This window comes from Pipra filicauda, unplaced genomic scaffold, assembly GCF_003945595.2.
Source record: "Pipra filicauda isolate LSUMZ 115617 unplaced genomic scaffold, ASM394559v2 scaffold77_size3566232_pilon, whole genome shotgun sequence".
Taxonomy (NCBI): domain Eukaryota; kingdom Metazoa; phylum Chordata; class Aves; order Passeriformes; family Pipridae; genus Pipra; species Pipra filicauda.
In genome coordinates this window covers 1-18,428 of record NW_024104953.1, presented here as the reverse complement: position 1 = coordinate 18,428, position 18,428 = coordinate 1, and the positions used below count along the sequence as shown (strand labels likewise).

The 18,428-nt window shown below is 45.8% G+C and overlaps 3 protein-coding genes and 2 long non-coding RNA genes across 8 annotated transcripts in view; 2 read left to right on the top strand and 3 right to left on the bottom strand.

Moving 5' to 3' along the window:
- The window catches only part of BMP2 (bone morphogenetic protein 2), a 220,327-nt gene extending 218,100 nt beyond the window's left edge, over positions 1–2,227 (bottom strand). The window contains exon 1 of one of the 3 annotated variants that reach the window (XM_039389840.1): positions 1,734–2,227. The gene's annotated coding sequence lies outside the window, so the exon portion shown is untranslated. Of the gene's footprint in view, positions 1–612; positions 804–1,733 lie in introns of those variants that run through there. The other 2 variants (XM_027738643.2, XM_027738646.2) reach the window with 2 other exon arrangements.
- Positions 2,228–2,497: 270 nt separating this feature from the next.
- On the top strand, positions 2,498–8,831 carry CCT4 (chaperonin containing TCP1 subunit 4). Its single transcript, XM_027738599.2, has 14 exons — positions 2,498–2,706; positions 3,083–3,135; positions 3,395–3,484; positions 4,207–4,315; positions 4,883–5,025; positions 5,382–5,503; positions 5,590–5,722; positions 6,075–6,214; positions 6,449–6,545; positions 6,855–6,965; positions 7,233–7,363; positions 7,450–7,684; positions 8,216–8,329; positions 8,622–8,831. Exons 1-14 carry the CDS (start codon positions 2,589–2,591, stop codon positions 8,637–8,639), a joined length of 1,614 nt encoding a protein of 537 aa, XP_027594400.1. The 5' UTR covers positions 2,498–2,588; the 3' UTR covers positions 8,640–8,831.
- On the bottom strand, positions 8,820–10,189 carry LOC120324938. Of its 2 annotated transcripts, none has more exons than XR_005566665.1 (3): positions 10,107–10,189; positions 9,649–9,706; positions 8,820–9,479 (listed from the first exon to the last, which is right to left on the bottom strand). It is a non-coding gene; the product is annotated as an uncharacterized LOC120324938 (long non-coding RNA). The 2 variants fall into 2 exon arrangements; XR_005566664.1 differs by having other exon boundaries at positions 9,653–9,706.
- Positions 10,190–10,408: 219 nt separating this feature from the next.
- On the top strand, positions 10,409–18,280 carry FAM161A (FAM161 centrosomal protein A). The gene is made up of 6 exons (XM_027738598.2): positions 10,409–10,602; positions 11,828–12,075; positions 12,510–13,694; positions 16,264–16,363; positions 16,763–16,914; positions 17,556–18,280. The coding sequence occupies exons 1-6, from the start codon at positions 10,480–10,482 to the stop codon at positions 18,058–18,060; spliced, it is 2,313 nt and encodes a 770-aa protein (XP_027594399.1). The 5' UTR covers positions 10,409–10,479; the 3' UTR covers positions 18,061–18,280.
- Positions 13,726–18,422, bottom strand: LOC120324937. The gene is made up of 3 exons (XR_005566663.1): positions 17,537–18,422; positions 16,636–16,664; positions 13,726–15,263 (listed from the first exon to the last, which is right to left on the bottom strand). It is a non-coding gene; the product is annotated as an uncharacterized LOC120324937 (long non-coding RNA).
- Positions 18,423–18,428: the final 6 nt, after the last annotated feature.

Genomic DNA, 18,428 nt, shown 5'->3' with positions numbered 1-18,428 from the left:
TCTGCTCGTCTAAATCACAGGTAGCAGGCAACAAGCTATTTTTATGACTTGTTTGTGGCACCAAGAGATAAAACCCAGAGCCTGCTCTGGATCAGCCTCCAGCCAATGCCACCTTCACACCTGCAAGGACCTGAGATCAAATCAAACCACAGCAGGGGGTTTCTGTTGGACACAGAGTGAGGCAGATGGAGTGACAGTGGGTGACAAAACTCATTAAATGAGCCAGAAAAGTCATCTTAAATCCAGCACAAACCTGCTGGCTGATGAAACCCTCCCTCTGCCTGAAGCCCAGCTCCAGGGAAGGAACCCTGCCAGACCAAAATTGTCAGGAAGAAGGGAGCCACTAACCACAGCAGCCCTAAACTTAGCTCAGCAGCTCCCTACAGACCAACTCAAAACCCAGGCTCCACCCAGCAACAGAACAAACCTTGACCCCAAATGATTCCCAACACCAGAGGGGCTGGTTTTGCCAAGCACAGAGCTGTGTGTAACAGGGTGGCTGTGACAGCATCAGATCTAACCTTCATTTCCTTCGAAATCCCGGGAAATACTCACCCCTGACCCTCGGACAACACTGAGCAGCACGTGACAACTGCTGGTAACAACACAAACCTGGCTGTGTTTTCCTGTCAGGTCCTTTGGCTCTGCTGATTCCAGCTATAACGTTGCATTACTGTTAAATATGCAGGATTTGGTGCTGTTGCCATCAGTGCTTGGTGGAATTAAAGAGCAGGGTCAGAGTTCCCAGCGATTTCAGCCATTTAGGATGTGTTTCTGATGGTTTTGGAGGTGATAAAAATCCAGATTTATATGCAGGTGATATAAATCAAGACTATTACTAGGAGACCTTTCCCCCATGTAAGGATGGACCTCTCTCTACCTTTACACTTATAACTGTTTTCTTCCCTGCCTGTTAAAAACTGAATATTCAAAGGCAAACACCATTCACTTCCAAAACCTCCTCTCAGTCACCTGTGTTTCAGTGGTGCATAAACCCAGAAAAACAAAAATCAAAAGCAACTGCTAAAAATGAGAGGTGATGAGAGCACGTGACTGTGGAATCTTTTTTTTTCCTCTATTCTTTTTTTTTTTGTTCTGACAACTGTACAAATGCTTTATTTTGACGTCTCACGGTACAAAGCTGCTGCTGGCACTAGAAAATTGCTCACCATAAGAGTGTGTTTCACTTGCAATGAGCTCTTGATACACTTAGAAAGGGAAAACAACCTCAAGAGCTCCCATCCTTCATCCAACATCTGACATTAGCAGCACCTTGCTGGCGCAGGGACACATTTCTTGGATAATTGTCCCTACACAGGAGCACTTTAAACCCTGACTTTTCATACTCAGCCAGAGATATGCCATAAAAATTATAGTGTTTAGGTATTACATGGACACTTTAATTTCAGTCAGAGCTCTTTTTTGAACTGCTGTCTTACTTTGAACAAAATGAATTCGCTGTGTGGTTTCAAGTGTGTGCTTTGCATCTAAACCACGTCATGTTTGTGTCTCTTATGGCAATACTGTAGTTGAGGCAAGATCATCCTAAGAGGTATAACTGTTACAAAACCCTTAATATTGGTGCCACATAAACCGGGGAATGTGGGCGTAGCTCTATGCCCGTCCTGTTCTGACCCAGGGCCAGGCAGCCCCAGCCATTCCCTTTTATTTGTCTCCCTGTGGCATCTTGCAGCTTTTCCCTCCTAACTCCGGGACCTGCTGTGCCAGCCCACCTGTTCTGGGTAGGTTTTGAGCACCTGGTTTCGTTTTATCTTTCGCAGAACCCGTTGCCAAAAAGGGGTTTAAGCAGCAGCTTTGTCGCGAGTGAAGCGAGACTGGCTTGAGCTACAGGAAAAGAACAGAAACAACGAATATTTTCCTGTAACACAGTGAACTTCCCCGGGCTGTAGAGCCCCAGCCCACACCATCCACCCCTCAGTGTCCCGGCTCCCTGAGGGATGACCGGGCTGTAGGACTCATCCCACACCGTCCATCCCGCCTTCCCCGGCTCCCTGAGGGGCCGACGGCGGGATCTCCTGGGCTGTAGGACTCCGTCCCACAGCGTCCATCCCTCAGTGCCCCGGCTCCCTGAGGGGACGATGGCGAGATCCCCCGGGCCTCCCTCCCACACCATTCGTCCCTCAGTGCCCCGGTTCGATGATGGCGGGATCCCTGGGGCTCTAGAGCCCCGTCCTGTCCTGTTCTGTCCCATCCCTCCCTCCATTCCCCGTGTCCCCTCAGAACGATCCCGATGGATGCGCTCCCTGGCGCCCCCCAGCGGCGGCGCCCCCTCAGCGCGGCGCGCGCCGAACCCGCCCCCGCCGGGGCGGGTAAAACCCTCCTAAGGACCCCCCTTCTCCCCTCCCCGCTCGCGCGCGCGCGCCCGGCTCGTCCATAGGCGTCCGCGGCGTTCGCCGGCCGGCAGGAGGAGGGAGGGATTTCCTGCCGGCGCGGGCAGCGCGCAGGCGCGCGGCGGGCACCCTCAGGCGGCGGCAGCGCGGAAGGCCCCCGTTCTGGAAGGATCCCGGTGTGCCCGTCCCGGCGGGTCCGGCCCGCGCTGATTCCCGGCTTATCCCCACATCCCGGCCATGCCCGAGAGCGCGCCCGGCAGGGCCCCCGCCGGGGCCGCCAACAGGGCCAAGGGCGCCTACCAGGACCGCGACAAGCCCGCCCAGATCCGCTTCAGCAACATCGCGGCCGGCAAAGGTGGGGGGGGGGGGTGGAGAACCGCGTGGCCCTATCCCTGGGAGCTGGAATTCCATGTTTTTAGTGGCTGGAGGTGGAGGGGGGATGCGATACCCGGCACTGACACGATTCTCCGAACGATTACGGGGTGCATCACGTTTCTTTGTTATCTCTCGGGTTTAAAATGGCTGCGATCAGACCATCAGATATTAATTGTTTAAAAGAAAGATCTGCGTAGCTCAGTACTGATATTGCAGCGTTTTACGTCATTCCATTATTTGAAATCATTTAGTATATCTGGAAACTGCTTAATAGTTTGTATTTAGAAGGCACATTTAAGTGCTGGAGTGTTTGTAGTTCTTTAGATGAGCTCGCAAACGTTTTCTTCTCTTCCCAGCTGTTGCCGATGCGATTAGAACAAGTCTCGGACCAAAGGGAATGGATAAAATGGTACGCTCTTAATTTTTTCCGAAATTTTTTCCCATTTTAAAAACATTAAGCTTAGTGAAGATATCATAAATCCAACATGTCCTATATAGTATGCCACCTTTTGCCTCAAGTTTTTCCCAGGTTTCAGTTATTTAAGGGAAAGTAGGAACTAAATGCACATCTGGGTTTGGGAAATGAAGTTGTCAGGGAGAACACTTGGTGTTGAGTCTCAAATTAAAGGTCTGCTGATCAGAGCTGTGCCTCTCCCCTTCCTTCCCAGATCCAGGATGCTAAAGGAGATGTGACAATCACTAACGATGGGGCCACTATCCTGAAGCAGATGCAGGTCCTGCACCCTGCAGCCAAAATGGTGAGTGGTTCCTTTACCATGGCTGGGACAATGATTTGTGCCACAGCTCAGCTTCTGGGATGAGAAAACATGGATTTGAGGAGCATTACCTGCTGGTGACAGAGAGGAAACTTTGTGCACTGTGCTCAGGGAACATTTATTTTGCTTGTAAGATGTGCTGGGGAGTTACGAGTCCTTATTTCTTACCCAGTGTCCCTTGGGCATAATCCCTCTGGGCGTGTTTTAAGACATAAAAAACCCAACCCAAACCTTCATCTAAGAAAGAAAAGTCCGGTCCCAAATCCCTGGGACAGAAGGGAATGAGAGAAGGGAATGAGTTAAATTGTGGTCAAGTGCTGTGAGGATGCAGCACCCTGGTCCTTTGGGATGCTCAGTGTATTTCTCTTGGATCTGATTGTGGTTGGAGGTGGAAATGAGCTTCCTGTGACCCTCCTCCAGGGAAGGAAAAGCTAAAGCTGTTTGATAGTAGAAAGCTTTGCTTCTCTAAGTGATTTATTTGACCACAGTTTTATTTCAGCCAAACAGGGGGTACAAGTGTGGGATGGAAATTGCAGAAGGTGCACACTTCAAATTAAAAAGAGACATGATTCAAGCTAATATCAAAGTTAATTTCCATAGTGCTGTGTTCCTGAATATCTAATTTTTTATTATTGTGTTTGCAAGTAAGCAGGAATATATATATTATATATATATATAAACTTGTGTCATAATTTCTCCTTTAGTTGGTAGAGCTGTCCAAAGCACAAGATATTGAAGCTGGTGATGGCACAACATCTGTTGTTGTCATTGCTGGAGCTCTTTTGGATGCCTGTTCCAGACTCCTTCAAAAAGGTAAATATATATTCATATATATATATTCATGTATAGATTCATATATATATTCATATATATATTTAATATGCAAGTAGTAAAGTCTTCTGTCAACTTGTATATGACAAAGACTTAAAGCAGCTGTTCTCAGTTGAAAAGATAAAGGGTGCATCCCACTCCAGGGAAATTGAGGAGCTTCCTACTGAACTGTGAGAAAATCTGAATATAAAATCTGAAATAAAATCCCTGTCAGGCTCCTCACAGGCATCACCTGAACAGCAGCAGTTTTGAGATTGCCAGGGGCAAAGGGAACTTGGGGATGGTGTTTGTGGGATGTCAGGCATGGCAGGAATTGTCCATGAGGACAAATTATTTGGAATGTTACAGCTTTTACCTTCTGTTTTAATGGTGGAAGGTAATAAGGGAGGTCATGCACCTGTGAAGAACATATTGCTGAATCTTCTTCCATTTATTCTGATCTGAGTCTTTTGAATTTTCAAATGGAAAAAAGGAGGTGAAGAAAAAAAAGAACGAACCATTGGTTTGAGAGCATGAACTGCCCGACAGCCTTTCTTTCTCTATGCACAGGAATTCACCCCACCATCATTTCGGAGTCATTCCAGAAAGCTTTGGATAAGGGTATTGAGGTGCTGACCAACATGGCCCAGCCAGTGGAGCTCAGTGACAGGGAGACTTTGCTCAACAGTGCAACGACTTCGCTGAATTCAAAGGTACGGCAGCTCCTGGACTGGGAACCTCCAGCCAAGCCAGGCCTTCCAGCTTTTCCCACTCTGTGCTGCTCTTCCCTTACTAACAATACCCTGAACATCGTAAATCCAGGCTCACAAGTCTCACTTTAAGAGCCTTTCTAAGAAAGAGAAATTCAGTTGTCTTTGGGATTTCCCCACCGGCATCGCTCCTTGGAGCAGCCGTCAGGAAAATGCCTTGTTGAGACACTGGGTGGGCAGGGAGGGAAAACAAGCTTTGATTCAAAATTCCAAAGTCAAACACTGAAGTGCAATGACAACATTGTTTGGAAATTGCTGTTTCTCAGTGTTAAATCTCTCTTCATTATCAAATCCCTTAGGTTGTGTGTCAGTATTCCAGTTTGCTTTCTCCAATGAGTGTGGATGCCGTGATGAAGGTGATTGACCCAACTACAGCCAACAGCGTGGACCTCAGAGATATTAAAATTGTTAAGAAGTTGGGGTAAGAAACAACTTGTAACTGGATGAATTTTATCCCTGTGAAATCATCTTCCCAGAGCTCCAGTCATGGCTTGTGTTTGTTTCCAGAGGCACAATCGATGATTGTGAACTGGTTGAAGGACTGGTCCTGACTCAGAAAGTGGCAAATACCGGCGTGACCAGAGTGGAAAAAGCCAAAATTGGCCTCATCCAGTTTTGCTTGTCAGCTCCAAAGACAGATGTAAGTCAGACTGGGACTAGAGAGAAACCTCGTGCTCTGGGACTTACTTGGGAGATGCAAATGTAATGGTGACAGGTGTTTTTTTAAGATGCTGTGATGTCAGCTCTGTGCCACAGCTCGAGGGAAGGTCTGCTGGGTCTTAAAAAAACTTACAGTTGGTATGAAAAACCAAAATTGTTTAAAATGATAAGAAATACTGAACCATTTCTAATAAGATGTATTTTACTGTTGTGCTTGTTGGCTTTGAATCACAGGGTGCTAAATTAAAGAACATGGAATGTTTGGACACTTGCTTTTTAAGTCAGCAGGTGCTCATGGTTGCTTTTCTCTTTTATTTTCTATTCTTAAATAGATGGACAACCAGATAGTTGTTTCTGATTATGCTCAAATGGACAGAGTCCTGCGTGAAGAGAGAGCCTATATTCTGAATTTGGTGAAGCAGATAAAGAAGGCTGGGTGCAATGTCCTGCTAATTCAGAAGTCTATTCTTAGGTATGTTAATACCAAATTGGTGGCTTTCTGTCTGTGTTTCAGGGAACACTTTGAATTGTTTGGAAAACCTGGAAAAATTAAGCCAAATAGTAACAGTCACACCTGGCAGAGTAACAGTGACTGTACCTTTAGAAAGTACTCTCATTGTCTCTATTTTGAGTTTCATGACATCCTTACTTTGTACTCTGAAGGAATTTGAGCACTGTGGCCTGATTTCTTCCCTCTCATTTTCAGGGATGCTCTCAGTGACCTGGCCCTCCATTTTCTGAACAAAGTTAAGATCATGGTGGTCAAAGACATTGAAAGAGAAGACATTGAGTTTATATGCAAGGTAAAGTGGGTTATATAAATTAGTAGCAGTGTTTAAAATCTACCCCAAAGCTAACTGCCCAGCCAGGGCCAGTTTATTATGACACTTTCTCAAGCTTCATGTTTTGACTATAATGCAAAAACATCCATTTCCCTAAAAACCATTCACATTCTGTTGAACAGCCACACTTTTAGAAGGATTCAGGACGGATGTAAAAGCCACAGCCCTGACACTCTGTTTTACTGTAATAAGCAGAAGAACAACATGCAGGGTACTTGCTGACTCTGCAGTCAGCCTCTGGATTAATTTTTTTTCCCATTATTTTTTCAGACAATTGGAACTAAGCCTGTGGCTCACATTGACCAGTTCACCCCTGACATGCTGGGCTCTGCTGAGCTGGCAGAGGAGGTCAACCTGAATGGTTCTGGGAAACTAATAAAGGTGAGTGAGGGACAGAATGTTAATACAGCTTAACATCTGCCAGCTGTTTTAATAACAATTGATAACTTTAATGGCTTTTATTACTGAATTTATTACATTTAACTACCTGCTTCTAAGCTCTGAGTAGCACCAGCTTGGGCAGTGCCGTGGTTTTGCTTGGCCAGACATCAGTGCTGTTACAGAACTTGAAAACACCGATGGAAGTGTCTTTTTGTCCAGAACCTTTTCTCCCCCCCCCCAGTCTTAGTATTTGGTTTTATGTTTTAGATTACAGGCTGCACAAACCCTGGAAAAACTGTGAGCATCGTGGTCCGTGGATCCAACAAACTCGTCCTGGAGGAAGCCGAGCGCTCCATTCACGATGCCCTGTGTGTCATAAGATGCTTAGTTAAGAAAAGGTAACGACACCATTTGGTTCATGTGGTGAGTTAGTAACACACAAAGCCTGATTGTGATGAGGTTTGGTGTTCCCTTCTGCCCCCAGAGCTCTGATTGCAGGAGGAGGAGCCCCAGAGATCGAGCTGGCACTGCGGCTCAACGAGTACGCCCGGACCCTGAAGGGCATGGACTCCTACTGCGTCCGTGCCTACGGGGATGCCCTGGAGGTGATCCCCTCCACCCTGGCTGAGAATGCAGGGCTCAACCCTATTTCCACAGTGACAGAGCTGAGGAACAGACATGCCCAAGGAGAGAAAACAGCTGGCATTAACGTCAGGAAGGTAAGAAGGAGTTATGACACCTGGAAAATGCTTCGCCGTAGGGCTGGACTAGTGAGAGGGCAAGTTCTTGTCTCGTAACAGTCTCCCTAAAATTAGCATCGAGGGAAACTACAGTTTCCCTCAACAAACAGCTCACCCTGAGCATTGGTAACAGGAGATATTATATAAACCTTACCCACAGGACAAGAAGGATCCTGTGTCTCTACAAAAGCATTTCAGCTACAACAGTAGATCCATTTAGACTCATCCATCAGTATGATCTGCAGTGGAAGGTGCTCATGTGTTAGGAGTAGCACCACAGCCCCGCTTCTTTTCAGTTGTCACTGTTGAGCTTTTCCCTTGGCTAATTTTGACAGGGTATGTCAAGTGTCTGGGGAGAGATGTGTTCTGTAACACTCCTGTTGAAAATAGAGGAGGACAAGCCCTGTGATAGTCTAGGAATTGACTGTCCTCAGGATACTACTAAAAAAAACTGTGCTAAATCTAAGTGTAGTCTGACTTGCACAAACTAAAGGCTCCTTGTTCCCACAGGGTGGCATTTCCAACATCCTGGAGGAGCTGGTTGTGCAGCCTCTGCTGGTGTCCCTGAGCGCGCTGACTCTGGCGACAGAGACCGTGCGCAGCATTCTCAAGATCGATGATGTGGTGAGTGGTGTTGGTGGCGTGTTTTGGTTCATCTTTCCTTCACAAGCACCAGGATAGTTCACAGCATTAACTTGCTGTGCTTCAGAATACAATTACTGTGTAGCATTCTCTGTTTATGTGCTACTTAAGACCATTTGGCCTTTTAGTAACAGCAGTTGGGACAAAAACGCTTTATACATACTGCACCTTAAAGCAAGGAGTTAGAGCCACCAAACCCCAGGATCTTTAAGCAAATAAGTAATTGTGATGTATCCTGTGATTTCTTATGCCTGACTGTGTGAACTCTTTGCAGGTGAACACTCGAGGCTGAGCTGAGCAGAGGAGGGACTGTGCCCAAGGGCTCCTGCCCTGGAACCTGGAATACGGTTTCCTCACCAAAAGCGCCTGTGTGAATTGTCTTAAACTCCACTGAGACTTGTGTACTTTGATCAGGTTAACTTAAAAACAGTTTGTTTTTGAAAAGGAAATGCTGTTTATCAATAAACACACAGTAGCCCACCAAGTCTTTACTGTATTTCTAGCAGAATTATAAAACAATGTTTTACATTTGCTTTTCCATGCTCTGTGCTCCCACTCACCTCTGAAAAGTTTAACAGCAACTAATTGGCCCTTGTGATGTGTTCTAAGAACAGCCCTGAAGTGCACTCCAGTAACATGCTGAGTTAGAGCTGCTTCTCCAAAAGCTTTCCCTGAGGGAGTGGTGTCACTGCCCTTGATGATGCCGGGCTGGAGAGGAGGAGGATCTGTGCAGTGACAGCACTGGGGAGCACTGTCACATTCCCTGCTCTGTTCTGTCTCCTGAAGTTGGCAGTGACTCCTGATGCCATCTCACGAGCCAGAGTATTACAAAGGGTGCTCTTTACACATGGTTTCCTCCGCCTACCCCCAAATTAATTGTGACTGAGAAGTCAAAAAGTATTGTCTATAATAATGCAAGTTACACTTCTACAACTTCTAATCCTTAGCCTGACCTTTTGAATTAACCCTTTCATCTCCATTACTACTATATTGAAAGAACCCAATTCCTCTTTATGTTTATTCCTTCCGTGAGCCTCACTCACACTTCCGTTCAGGACTGATTGGAGCTGGAGCCTTTGAGGAAATTTCCACCGTGTTGTTGACCTGCTGTTGCTGAAATCCTTCCCTGTGACTTGCCAAGTAGAACACAGAGAATAATTAAAATAAAAATACATAAATTAGACAGTTGATTTAGGTATTAATGCTCTGCATGAATTATTTATTGGCTGATTAAAATTGCAAACGATGCCTTACCCCACAGGGGTTACATCCAGCAGTGATCTCTTAGTTTAGGTACTTACTCACTTTGATTAAAGCTTTCATTTCCCACTGTCACAAACTTCCAATTCTCCACAAGACCTACAACAACAATCAGGTGTGATTTCATCTTCTCATATTTCTTTACATAAAAAGTATGTTCTTTCTTTACATAAAAAGTATTTTATTCCACTACAACAACTAGGTCCATCAGTCATTAATGTGCCTCTGCAGAGGCAGAACATTCCTGCTTAGCCTGATTTAGGATAGACTATTCCTAGGGCAGAATGTTCCTGCAGAAGAATATTCCTGCTTATACTGATTTGGGATAGACTATTCCCGGGGCAGAATATTCCTGCAGAAGAATATTCCTGCTTATCCTAGTTTAGGATAGATTATTCCTGCAGGACAATATTCCTGCTTATCCTAGTGTAGGATAGAATATTCCTGCAGAAGAACACTCCTGCTTATCCTGCTTTAGCTGTATTCTGTTACTGCTTACCTGAAGCACAAACTTCAAGATGGAAAAAGCTTCTTTAGCGACTTGAGGGCGTAAAAACCGCGATCTTGTCGAGGAGGGAGCTGCAGGTTCCGACTAAAATCCTGCCTAAAAATCAGGATCGCAGCAGGTGCGGAGAGGGGATGGAGTCAGGCTCCAGCCCCGGACTTCACTGGCCCGCTCCCCGCGGGCGCAGAGGACGCTGCGGTGCCGGTCCCTGCGGGAGCGGGGCGGGCTCGGGGCAGGGCGGTTATAACGCGCGGGGGCGGAGCGGGAGCCACCTCCCTCCCTCCCTCCCTCCTTCCTTCCCTCCCTTCCTCCGTCCCCGCTTCCCTCCGTGCTTCCCGCCCGGCCCGCTGGGCGCCCCGGTGCCGGGATGGAGGAGGCGCACCGGGCGGCCCGTCTGGCCGCGTCCTGCCTGCGCACCCCGCTGGACCCGCGCACCAGAGCGCCCGCCGCGCTCTACGAGCGGGGCCCGCCGCCCGCACCCTCCGCCCAGGTACCGCGGGGCGCTTCGGGCATCCCTGGCACGGCGGGAAGGGCTCGCCCGGACCCGCCCTGCCCCGGGGAGGGACCTCCCGGCACCGCGAGCCCGAGCCGGGTCGGCACCTCCCGGCTTGGAACGGGGCACGAGGTGCAGGGAGAGGCAGGGAGAGGCCTGGCAGATGGGCGGCCCCGCGGCAGCGCCAATCCCTTAATGAGCTTGGGCACCCCGGCGGCTGGAGAGCAGATGTGGGAGCTGGCGGTGCCCGAGCCCAGGGAAGAGGCTCGGAGCGCTCCGCGGGGTTTACACGCAGATCCAGGGAGAGGTGGATAATGCCCCTCGCTGGGGGTTCTCTAACAACGCTTTGAATTTCCCTCTGTGATCGTGGAATTCCCGTTGCGTTTGGGCCACTCATTTCTTCCACGCCAGAGTTAAGGGATTTTTGCTGTGAAAACCTACAAGACTTTCTGTCGGAATGTCAAAGCTTATTAAAATAGCTCCGGTGTGGAAAAGTTGTATTCTAATTTTCAGGACAGAGAAACTGCCCCGTGATTTTTTTTTTTTTTAAAGGACAAAATGAAGCCTTTGTAATGCAGATTAACCTGACTTTAGTAACTTCCCTGACTTGTGTAAGCTTTAAAAATGTTTAAAGAATATTACCTGCACACAGCTGCCAGTGCTGGCAGTATAGTTATATATATGTTTTATATATAGTCATATATAGGCTGGCATATATAGTTCCAACAGTATTGGACATATAAGCTGTGCAGAATCCCTGTCATCTCACAGTAAGTTATGGAAATGGGAATAAACTTTTATACACCAGATCTCTAATGACTTATTTTTAGAATTCTTATGGCAATGGGAGGCAGAGAAGGTTCTGTTGGGGTTTTGTTTGCTTTTAACTAAAGGCTTTTTTAGAGCTGCATAGTGATCAAGGAAAAACTGCACTTTACAAAATAGTTTTTTCTTTTGGTAAGTCCTTTTGATCATAATTCCTGTTATAAATATATTGATAACAGGACAGACTTGGGAATTTTTACAGGCTTTAAATAGGACCCCCAGGACATAAATTAACATGAAATAAGATTATCCCACGGAGCTCTGCAGTAACATTTGTATACAGGTTAACTCTATTTGGTGTTACTGTATCATCCATTAGACTAAATTAGAATAAAGCAACATTGAGAACCTCGTTCCCCTTTCTTCTAACAGAAAATTTTACAAACATCTTTTCCAGGATGGCTTTGATTTGGATTCAAACACCAACAGAGCGCAGACCCCCCCTCTAAAAGGAGACTGTGACAAGTGGATAGACTTCTCCAAAATATGCAATTCAAATCAAGAGTATTACTTGAAGCTGGAAGAGTTGAAGAATGCCCACCTGGAGACCATGAAAAAATTGGAAAGTATGTATCGGAACAAACTGCATTTAAGAGGAGCACAACCCTTGGACAAGAGAAAGGACACCTCTTTTAACTCTTGTAGGTAAGTTGGGGGGCACTTTTTATCTGAGGATTCCCAGGTGCTTTGCAGGGAGCTGTAAAACAGCAGGCTGTGTTTGTGGGGCTGGAAAGTGTTCGTCTCACCGTCTCCTGTGAGCAGATGACCAGAGAACAGTCAGTTTTAATAATAAAAATGCTCATCACCTCGCTAACAGTCTGTGAGGTTCAGAGGAGGGTGTGCAGCAGGGACTGGGCAGCATGTTTAGGAAAGCACAGGGCCTTTCCCTAGGAAGTGCTGACTTGGTGATCAGCACTAAAACTGGGATCTGGTGCCCAGAGTGCTGCTCTTTTCCCTTCTCGTCCTCCTCAGCCCCTGTCCTTTTTGTTTCTAGCAATGATTCCTTAAAGTGAATTTACTGGCTTTGCACCAATGTTGGACTGGCTCAAACCAAGCTTTTTTTCCCCCCTTTTTTCAAGGCCAACTTGGGACAGGAGCTCGTATCAGCCTCTAAACTTGCACAAATCCTTTTCAGACTCCGACTTAAGTGATCCCTTGGGCTCAACTATATCCGACGTGTCTGACGTGGAATTAGTATTTGAAGGAAACGGGAGTGAAGCCGGATCATCCTCGTTGGCTAAGCAACGGATTGAGAAGATGTGGGATGGGTTCTCCATGGAAGACTACATCTCCCGCCTCCCAGACAGCCCGCCCGCCTCGCCCACCTGCAGGAAGGCCCGGAAGAAACCCAAGGAGTGGTCCCCCAAAGTCACCGTGCCCAAGCCTTTCCAGATGACCATCAGAGAAGCTCAGAAGAAAGAACAGAACGTTAAATCCAAGTCACGGATCGAACTGGAGAATCACTTACTGAAGAAGCAGCTGGAGGAAGAAGCAGAGTGCCAGAAAAAATTCCGGGCCAACCCGGTGCCCGCCGCCGTCTTCCTCCCGCTCTACCACGACATCGTGCAGCGGAACGAGGAGCGCAGGAGGTCTGTGAAGGAGAGGAGCAAACTCAAGCTCTTGGCTTCCCAGAAACCCTTTAAATTCATTGAACGAGAGAGGCAAAGGAGTGAAATCAGGAAAATGCAGTTAAGAGACATTTCCGTGCCTGAAAGTCCAGCCAAAGTGTTCAGAGCAAAACCGGTTCCCAAGTGTGTTTATAGCCCAGATTTTAATGAGAGGCTGAAGGAGGAGGAGCTCTACAGGGAAATCAGGATCAGGATGAGAGCTGAGGAGATGCTGCGTAATTCCTCTGTCCCCAACAGCAGGCTGGCCTTAAAAGAGACCAAAAAAACCAAGAAACACAAGAGCACTGACCCAAAACAAACAGCACACAAACCCAGGATCAACTCCAGCATTCCAGACTTTGAAAGGTTATATGAGAGATTCCAGAAACGGCTCCTGCAGCAAAGGCAAGTGAAAGACCTCACAGTGTGTGAGCCCTTCAACCTTCTGACTTCATACATCCCCTCAAACAAGGGCAAGATTCTGAAGGACATTGAGGAGGATGAAGAGAAGCTGAAGGAAACCCGGTGGCCATTTGCCTCTCCCAGACGGAAACCCCAAATGAGACATTCAAGTGAGAATTCCCAACTCTTGGGAGCTGGAAAATCCAAGTCTCCCAAAAACACAGAGTCCACCAGACGAAGGCTACAAGCCTTAAGGTGACTACTTAGAGATGTTCTACTTTATATGTACTTTAAAAGTAGATTTAATTTTTTTTATTATTTCTACACATGTAGTTAATTCTTCCATGCAGTAAATACAGGACTGAATTTGTTAATATAAGGGCTTAATTATAATATAAAACTTAAAATAATATAAACCAACATACTTTAAATTTATGATTGTTGAAGAAACAATAGTGAATTTTTCTCAGAATGTCCCTAGGAAAGGGATGAATGACTGCTGTTTCCCAGGATATCCTGAATCCCTTAAAATGGCACATACTTTGTGTCCTCTCATGGCAACCCCGTTTTCCTCCTTGGAATCATCTTTGCCAAAGCTTCCTTTGAAGTGGTGCTCTTGATTTAATATGAATTCAGCCTTAGTTTATTTTCCCCACCAGGAATTCACTTGAGGAAAAGAGAAAGCTGGAAGAACAACAAAAAAGGAACAGAACAAAGCAGAAACAAAGAAAGAAAAAATTCCAGAAAATTGTACTGGCTCGGGCTGAGGCCATTGACCCACATCAGAGCCTTGCTCAGATGTCTAAATCCAAATTAAAAACATTCAGGTATTTTGTGGCATTCCCCTGAATCCAGAACCTCTCATCCAACAATGAGAATGGGAGGTTCAGGATTGCATTGTATGTTAAACATACGATGTGTAAAAAAATAGTCTAAGTTACCATGATGACGTGATAAATTAAACATTGTGCAAGCAGATAGTCAAAATGGTCAAATTTAGTGTTTCAACTGGGAAATTGTTGCCAAAATCTGAAAATCATTAGAACATATATATAGAAATATGTATTCCACCTTAGAGTATTACAGATTAGCTAACAGGGGACTCCTGTGTTTGCTCAATTAACACATCAACTAAAGAGGAAAAGTTTATAACAATTCAAAGGAAAAGGAACAGTGTAGTTACAGAATATCCTTGCACAGCTGGATACTGCACTGGTACCTTGGGGCAGTGAACATTCCACAAGTCATTTCTTTGTCCCTGCAGGCCCCACTGGAGAGGGAAGATTGGAGCAGGAATATTATTTTAACTTCACACATGTAAGAGCAGCTACCCAGGAAGCTGCTGGTGTTTGGGAGGAGTGGGATGCAAAGTTACCTGTAGGAGAGATACAACTGAAAGACTGTTTCTGTATGACTGAGGGAAGCAGCATCCAGGCAATGACACCAGTGCTGGGAGCTGGCACTCCAGGTGGCTCCAGCTCTCTGACACGGATCTAACCCCACAACTGCTGCTTGACCTGGTGTCTGGGGCTGATTTAAAACCATTTCTGCTTCTTGCTCTTTTTAATCTTACAAAAAAATTAATCCTCTTTGAGTCTTTAGTGAGGTTTGTGATCTGGCCTGGCACGATGGCACTGCAGGAGGATCACCAGCTTCAGGTGCTGTTGTGTGGAGATGGTGAGAGGCATGGGCTGCTCTGCCCCTGCTGCTTCATGCCTGGGCAGGATTCCTGGGCAAACAGGACTCCTGATTTCCAGTAACCAGGCATTCTGTTTGGAACAGGAGCTTTATAACATATGTGTCCTTGGAGATGATCTGCTGGCTCTGGGACAGAAGCAAAAAACAATTGGAGTCAGAGTAGGTGGAGAGTGAAGAGAGACAGTGGGTGTTTGTGCAGATTTGGTTTGAGTTCATTCACCAGCAAAATTCACACTGCAGTGTTCAGCTTAATCAGATTTGAGGAGCTCTGTAAAACACTCATGGCTTAATTCTTGTCTGCACATAAAGTGATGCTATTACAAAGCAAGGTTATTTCCCTGGTGCTGATGCTCTGGGGCTGCTCCAAGGGTTTAACCTGATAATGCTCATTTCAGCAGCTGGGGAACGAGGTCTGTTAGGGCAAGTGCTCTTCCAAGCAAGGAGCAACAAGGAAGTTCACTCCCCACGTCCCAGCCACGTCCCAGGAATTCAGAGATGGGCAGGGAGAGAGGCAGGAGGAGACAGGAGGGTAAAATGCCCCCTGGATCTCATCCTTGACCCAGTGAGGTGTCTGTCACACACTGAGGATTACCACCCATCCCACCTGGATTATCCAGTGCTTGCTGTGATCCAAATGACCATTTCAGTTGATGAATCAACAGTTTCATCATCCTGCTCTATTGACTGGGCCCCTGAAAAGCCAACTAGGAATAAAGTGTTCTATGGGAGATCAACTGCAAAAGCAGCAGGAATCTCACCAAACTTTAAAAGCACTGATTTTTATTTAATGCTATTTACATCCTGTGGTGCACTCTGTTTAATTTTGCTTAGAGCAGATGGAAGATCTGTGTGAAAGCAGCATTTAGAAACCCTCAAGTATCCAAATTTTTGTTTTTAAGATCCCCAAAACCTCCAAGAATCCAAACTCAGCCTCTGTTTAACCTCAGTAACCTGCCTCTGCTTAGCCCAAGTGACAACTTCAGAGACGGGTTCGTTCAGTACTTACCTTTTATTTATCTTTAAGTGGGACAATATTTAGTTTGTTATGAGCAATTTAGCTGGTGTAAAAAGTCACTTGTTGTATTATGAATTAATAACAATTTCTCCTGTGCTCTGCTTCCCTTAGGAACGATGAGAAGCGGAGAAGGCAGGAATATTTGCAAGAGTTGCAAGAAATGGAAGAAAGAGTAAAACAGAGGCCTTTGCTTTTTGAAAGAGTCACTCAGGTTGCCTTGTTTCTGTGTTACTGCTCAATTCTTAACTGCAGCTACTGAATAAGACATTTGTAGTCAAACATGTTTAGGAGACACTTGAAAAACATTTTTTAGATCAGCATTTATCTGTTTCAATCTCTGTTGCCCCACGTAAATGTTACTAATTTTTGTGACTAACCATTGTAAGTGTGTCCAGTTCAGAGCTCTGACCACAACCAAAAATTGCCAGCACAGGAAAGGAAAATCTGATGTAAAATTTTCAAGTATTGCTTTGCCATTCTTACCTGCAGTGAACAATCATTCCACTTGTCAGCTGCAATTAATGAAACAGAGGATTAATCTCAATAAAAGCATCCAAAGGCAGGCATTCAATGCATTAGATAACACAGAACCATTGTGGTTTTTCCACAGAAAAATGCCAGAATAGCTGCAGAAAAGCATTATTCCAACAGACTGAGAGCACTGGGGATAAACCCAGAGTTTGTTGCAAAGAAAGGACAAACAACTATTGTGCTCCAATGCTCCACTGCTGAAGATTTCATCTCCACTGATGCCAGAGAAAGGTAGAGATTACTGAAGGCTTTTGTTTTTCTCACCCACTGCACATCTAATAATTCGAAAGACATTTTTAGTGTGTAGATTTGGGGTGTTTTTTTAAATTATTTGCAGTATTTCCCAGGGAACTGTTTGACTGTGTGGTTTGCTTTACTAATGTTAGTGGTAGCATGTGCTTTTTATTGTTCTTCCTGAATTAAATATTATTTCATGAAACGGAAGAGAGCACTGGTTATGTAAGAAAAATGAAGAAAAACATTTTTTTATTTGTTCCTTTCACCAAAAATTCTGGCAGGTTGCTAGTGCAGTCACTTCATTTGTCATTACCTGATGAAGGTTTAAATTTAAACCTGATTTAAAATTTAAAGTTAATTTTTTTTTTAAATAAGCCTTATAAAAATTCATTTTCAATATCCATTAAGTGTTATGATTTAAAGGGAAGCAGAAATAAAAAAATTAGAATATACAGGCAATACTGTTGAGTTACTTTTTAGCATAAAAGAGACTCTGGTGTGTCCCCCTCCCTTCCCTTTTCCTTCCCCAGTTCCACCCCAGCCAAGAATACCAGGATTTGTCCTGGATTACAGGAGGGTACTTTAAAAAGTACTTTCCCAGAAAACAGAATCTCACCTGCCAATTGTCTTTTCAGAGTCATCGAGATCAAAGTGAGGGAAAGGGGATTCCTTGAGGGAGCAGCGGAGGACAGTCCCCACTCTGAGCAGTCCTGGGAGGAGGAGGAAGAGGAAGACAAGGGAAAAGGTGTCAAAACCTCCACCCCAGATGAGCAGAGCAGTGAGCTGGAGGATGAGGAAGAGCCCAGAGCCAGCCCTGATGCTCCTGAGCCCGAGTCCAGCCCACCCTCTGTCCAGAACAGCGAGGAAGAGGAGGAGGAAGCAAAGGCAGGCTTGTCCCCTGGCCATTCCCAGGAGGAGGAGGAAGAGGAAGCAAAGGCAGGTCAGTCACTTGGCCATTCCCAGGAGGAAGAGGAGCAGGAGGAGGATCATTCCAGCCCCAGCTCTGGGTCTGAGCGCTCCCAGGAGCAGGAGGAGGAAGGTCAGTCTGACCCTGAGGCCGAGGGGGCCTTCCAGTATGAGGATGAGGAATATGAAAGTGATGATTCTGAAGACAAAGCCAGCGATGAAGAAGCCAACTGACAGGATGTCCCAGGGCTCAGGAACCTCTTCCATTGCTGGAAGAGGAACAGAGAAAAAAAATGGTGCTTTGTTACAGATACAAAATTCTGTGAATTCTTCCCTCTTCACTTCAGAGTCCTCCCAGTGCAGAAATTGGGTTTGTTTTCCCGTAAGAAACCTCAAGTTACCGGTTTTTCCACCAAGAAAATAATCTACTTTTGCATTAAACTTCTTTATTCTAGTCTTGTGTGGCTCTAGTGCACCTCTGATCTTAACAAAGAAACGACAACCATTGTTTAATAACAACACCTCGTGTGCTGTGTAAGCACTGAGGTCTCACATCCAGCTTTTTCCACGTGCTGGCAAAGACTTTGGAGCAGTAAATGCCA

What these genes read in the sequence shown, in the direction of transcription:
- CCT4 (XM_027738599.2), top strand. Translation starts at nt 2,589, where the DNA reads ATGCCCGAGAGCGCGCCCGGCAGGGCCCCCGCCGGGGCCGCCAACAGG. An exon ending in TGCACCCTGCAGCCAAAATG is followed by an intron (nt 3,485 to 4,206) that starts GTGAGTGGTTCC and finishes TTTCTCCTTTAG; the next exon opens with TTGGTAGAGCTGTCCAAAGC. An exon ending in CTGGCATTAACGTCAGGAAG is followed by an intron (nt 7,685 to 8,215) that starts GTAAGAAGGAGT and finishes TTGTTCCCACAG; the next exon opens with GGTGGCATTTCCAACATCCT.
- FAM161A (XM_027738598.2), top strand. Translation starts at nt 10,480, where the DNA reads ATGGAGGAGGCGCACCGGGCGGCCCGTCTGGCCGCGTCCTGCCTGCGC. An exon ending in CGCCCGCACCCTCCGCCCAG is followed by an intron (nt 10,603 to 11,827) that starts GTACCGCGGGGC and finishes CATCTTTTCCAG; the next exon opens with GATGGCTTTGATTTGGATTC. An exon ending in CGAAGGCTACAAGCCTTAAG is followed by an intron (nt 13,695 to 16,263) that starts GTGACTACTTAG and finishes TGCTTCCCTTAG; the next exon opens with GAACGATGAGAAGCGGAGAA.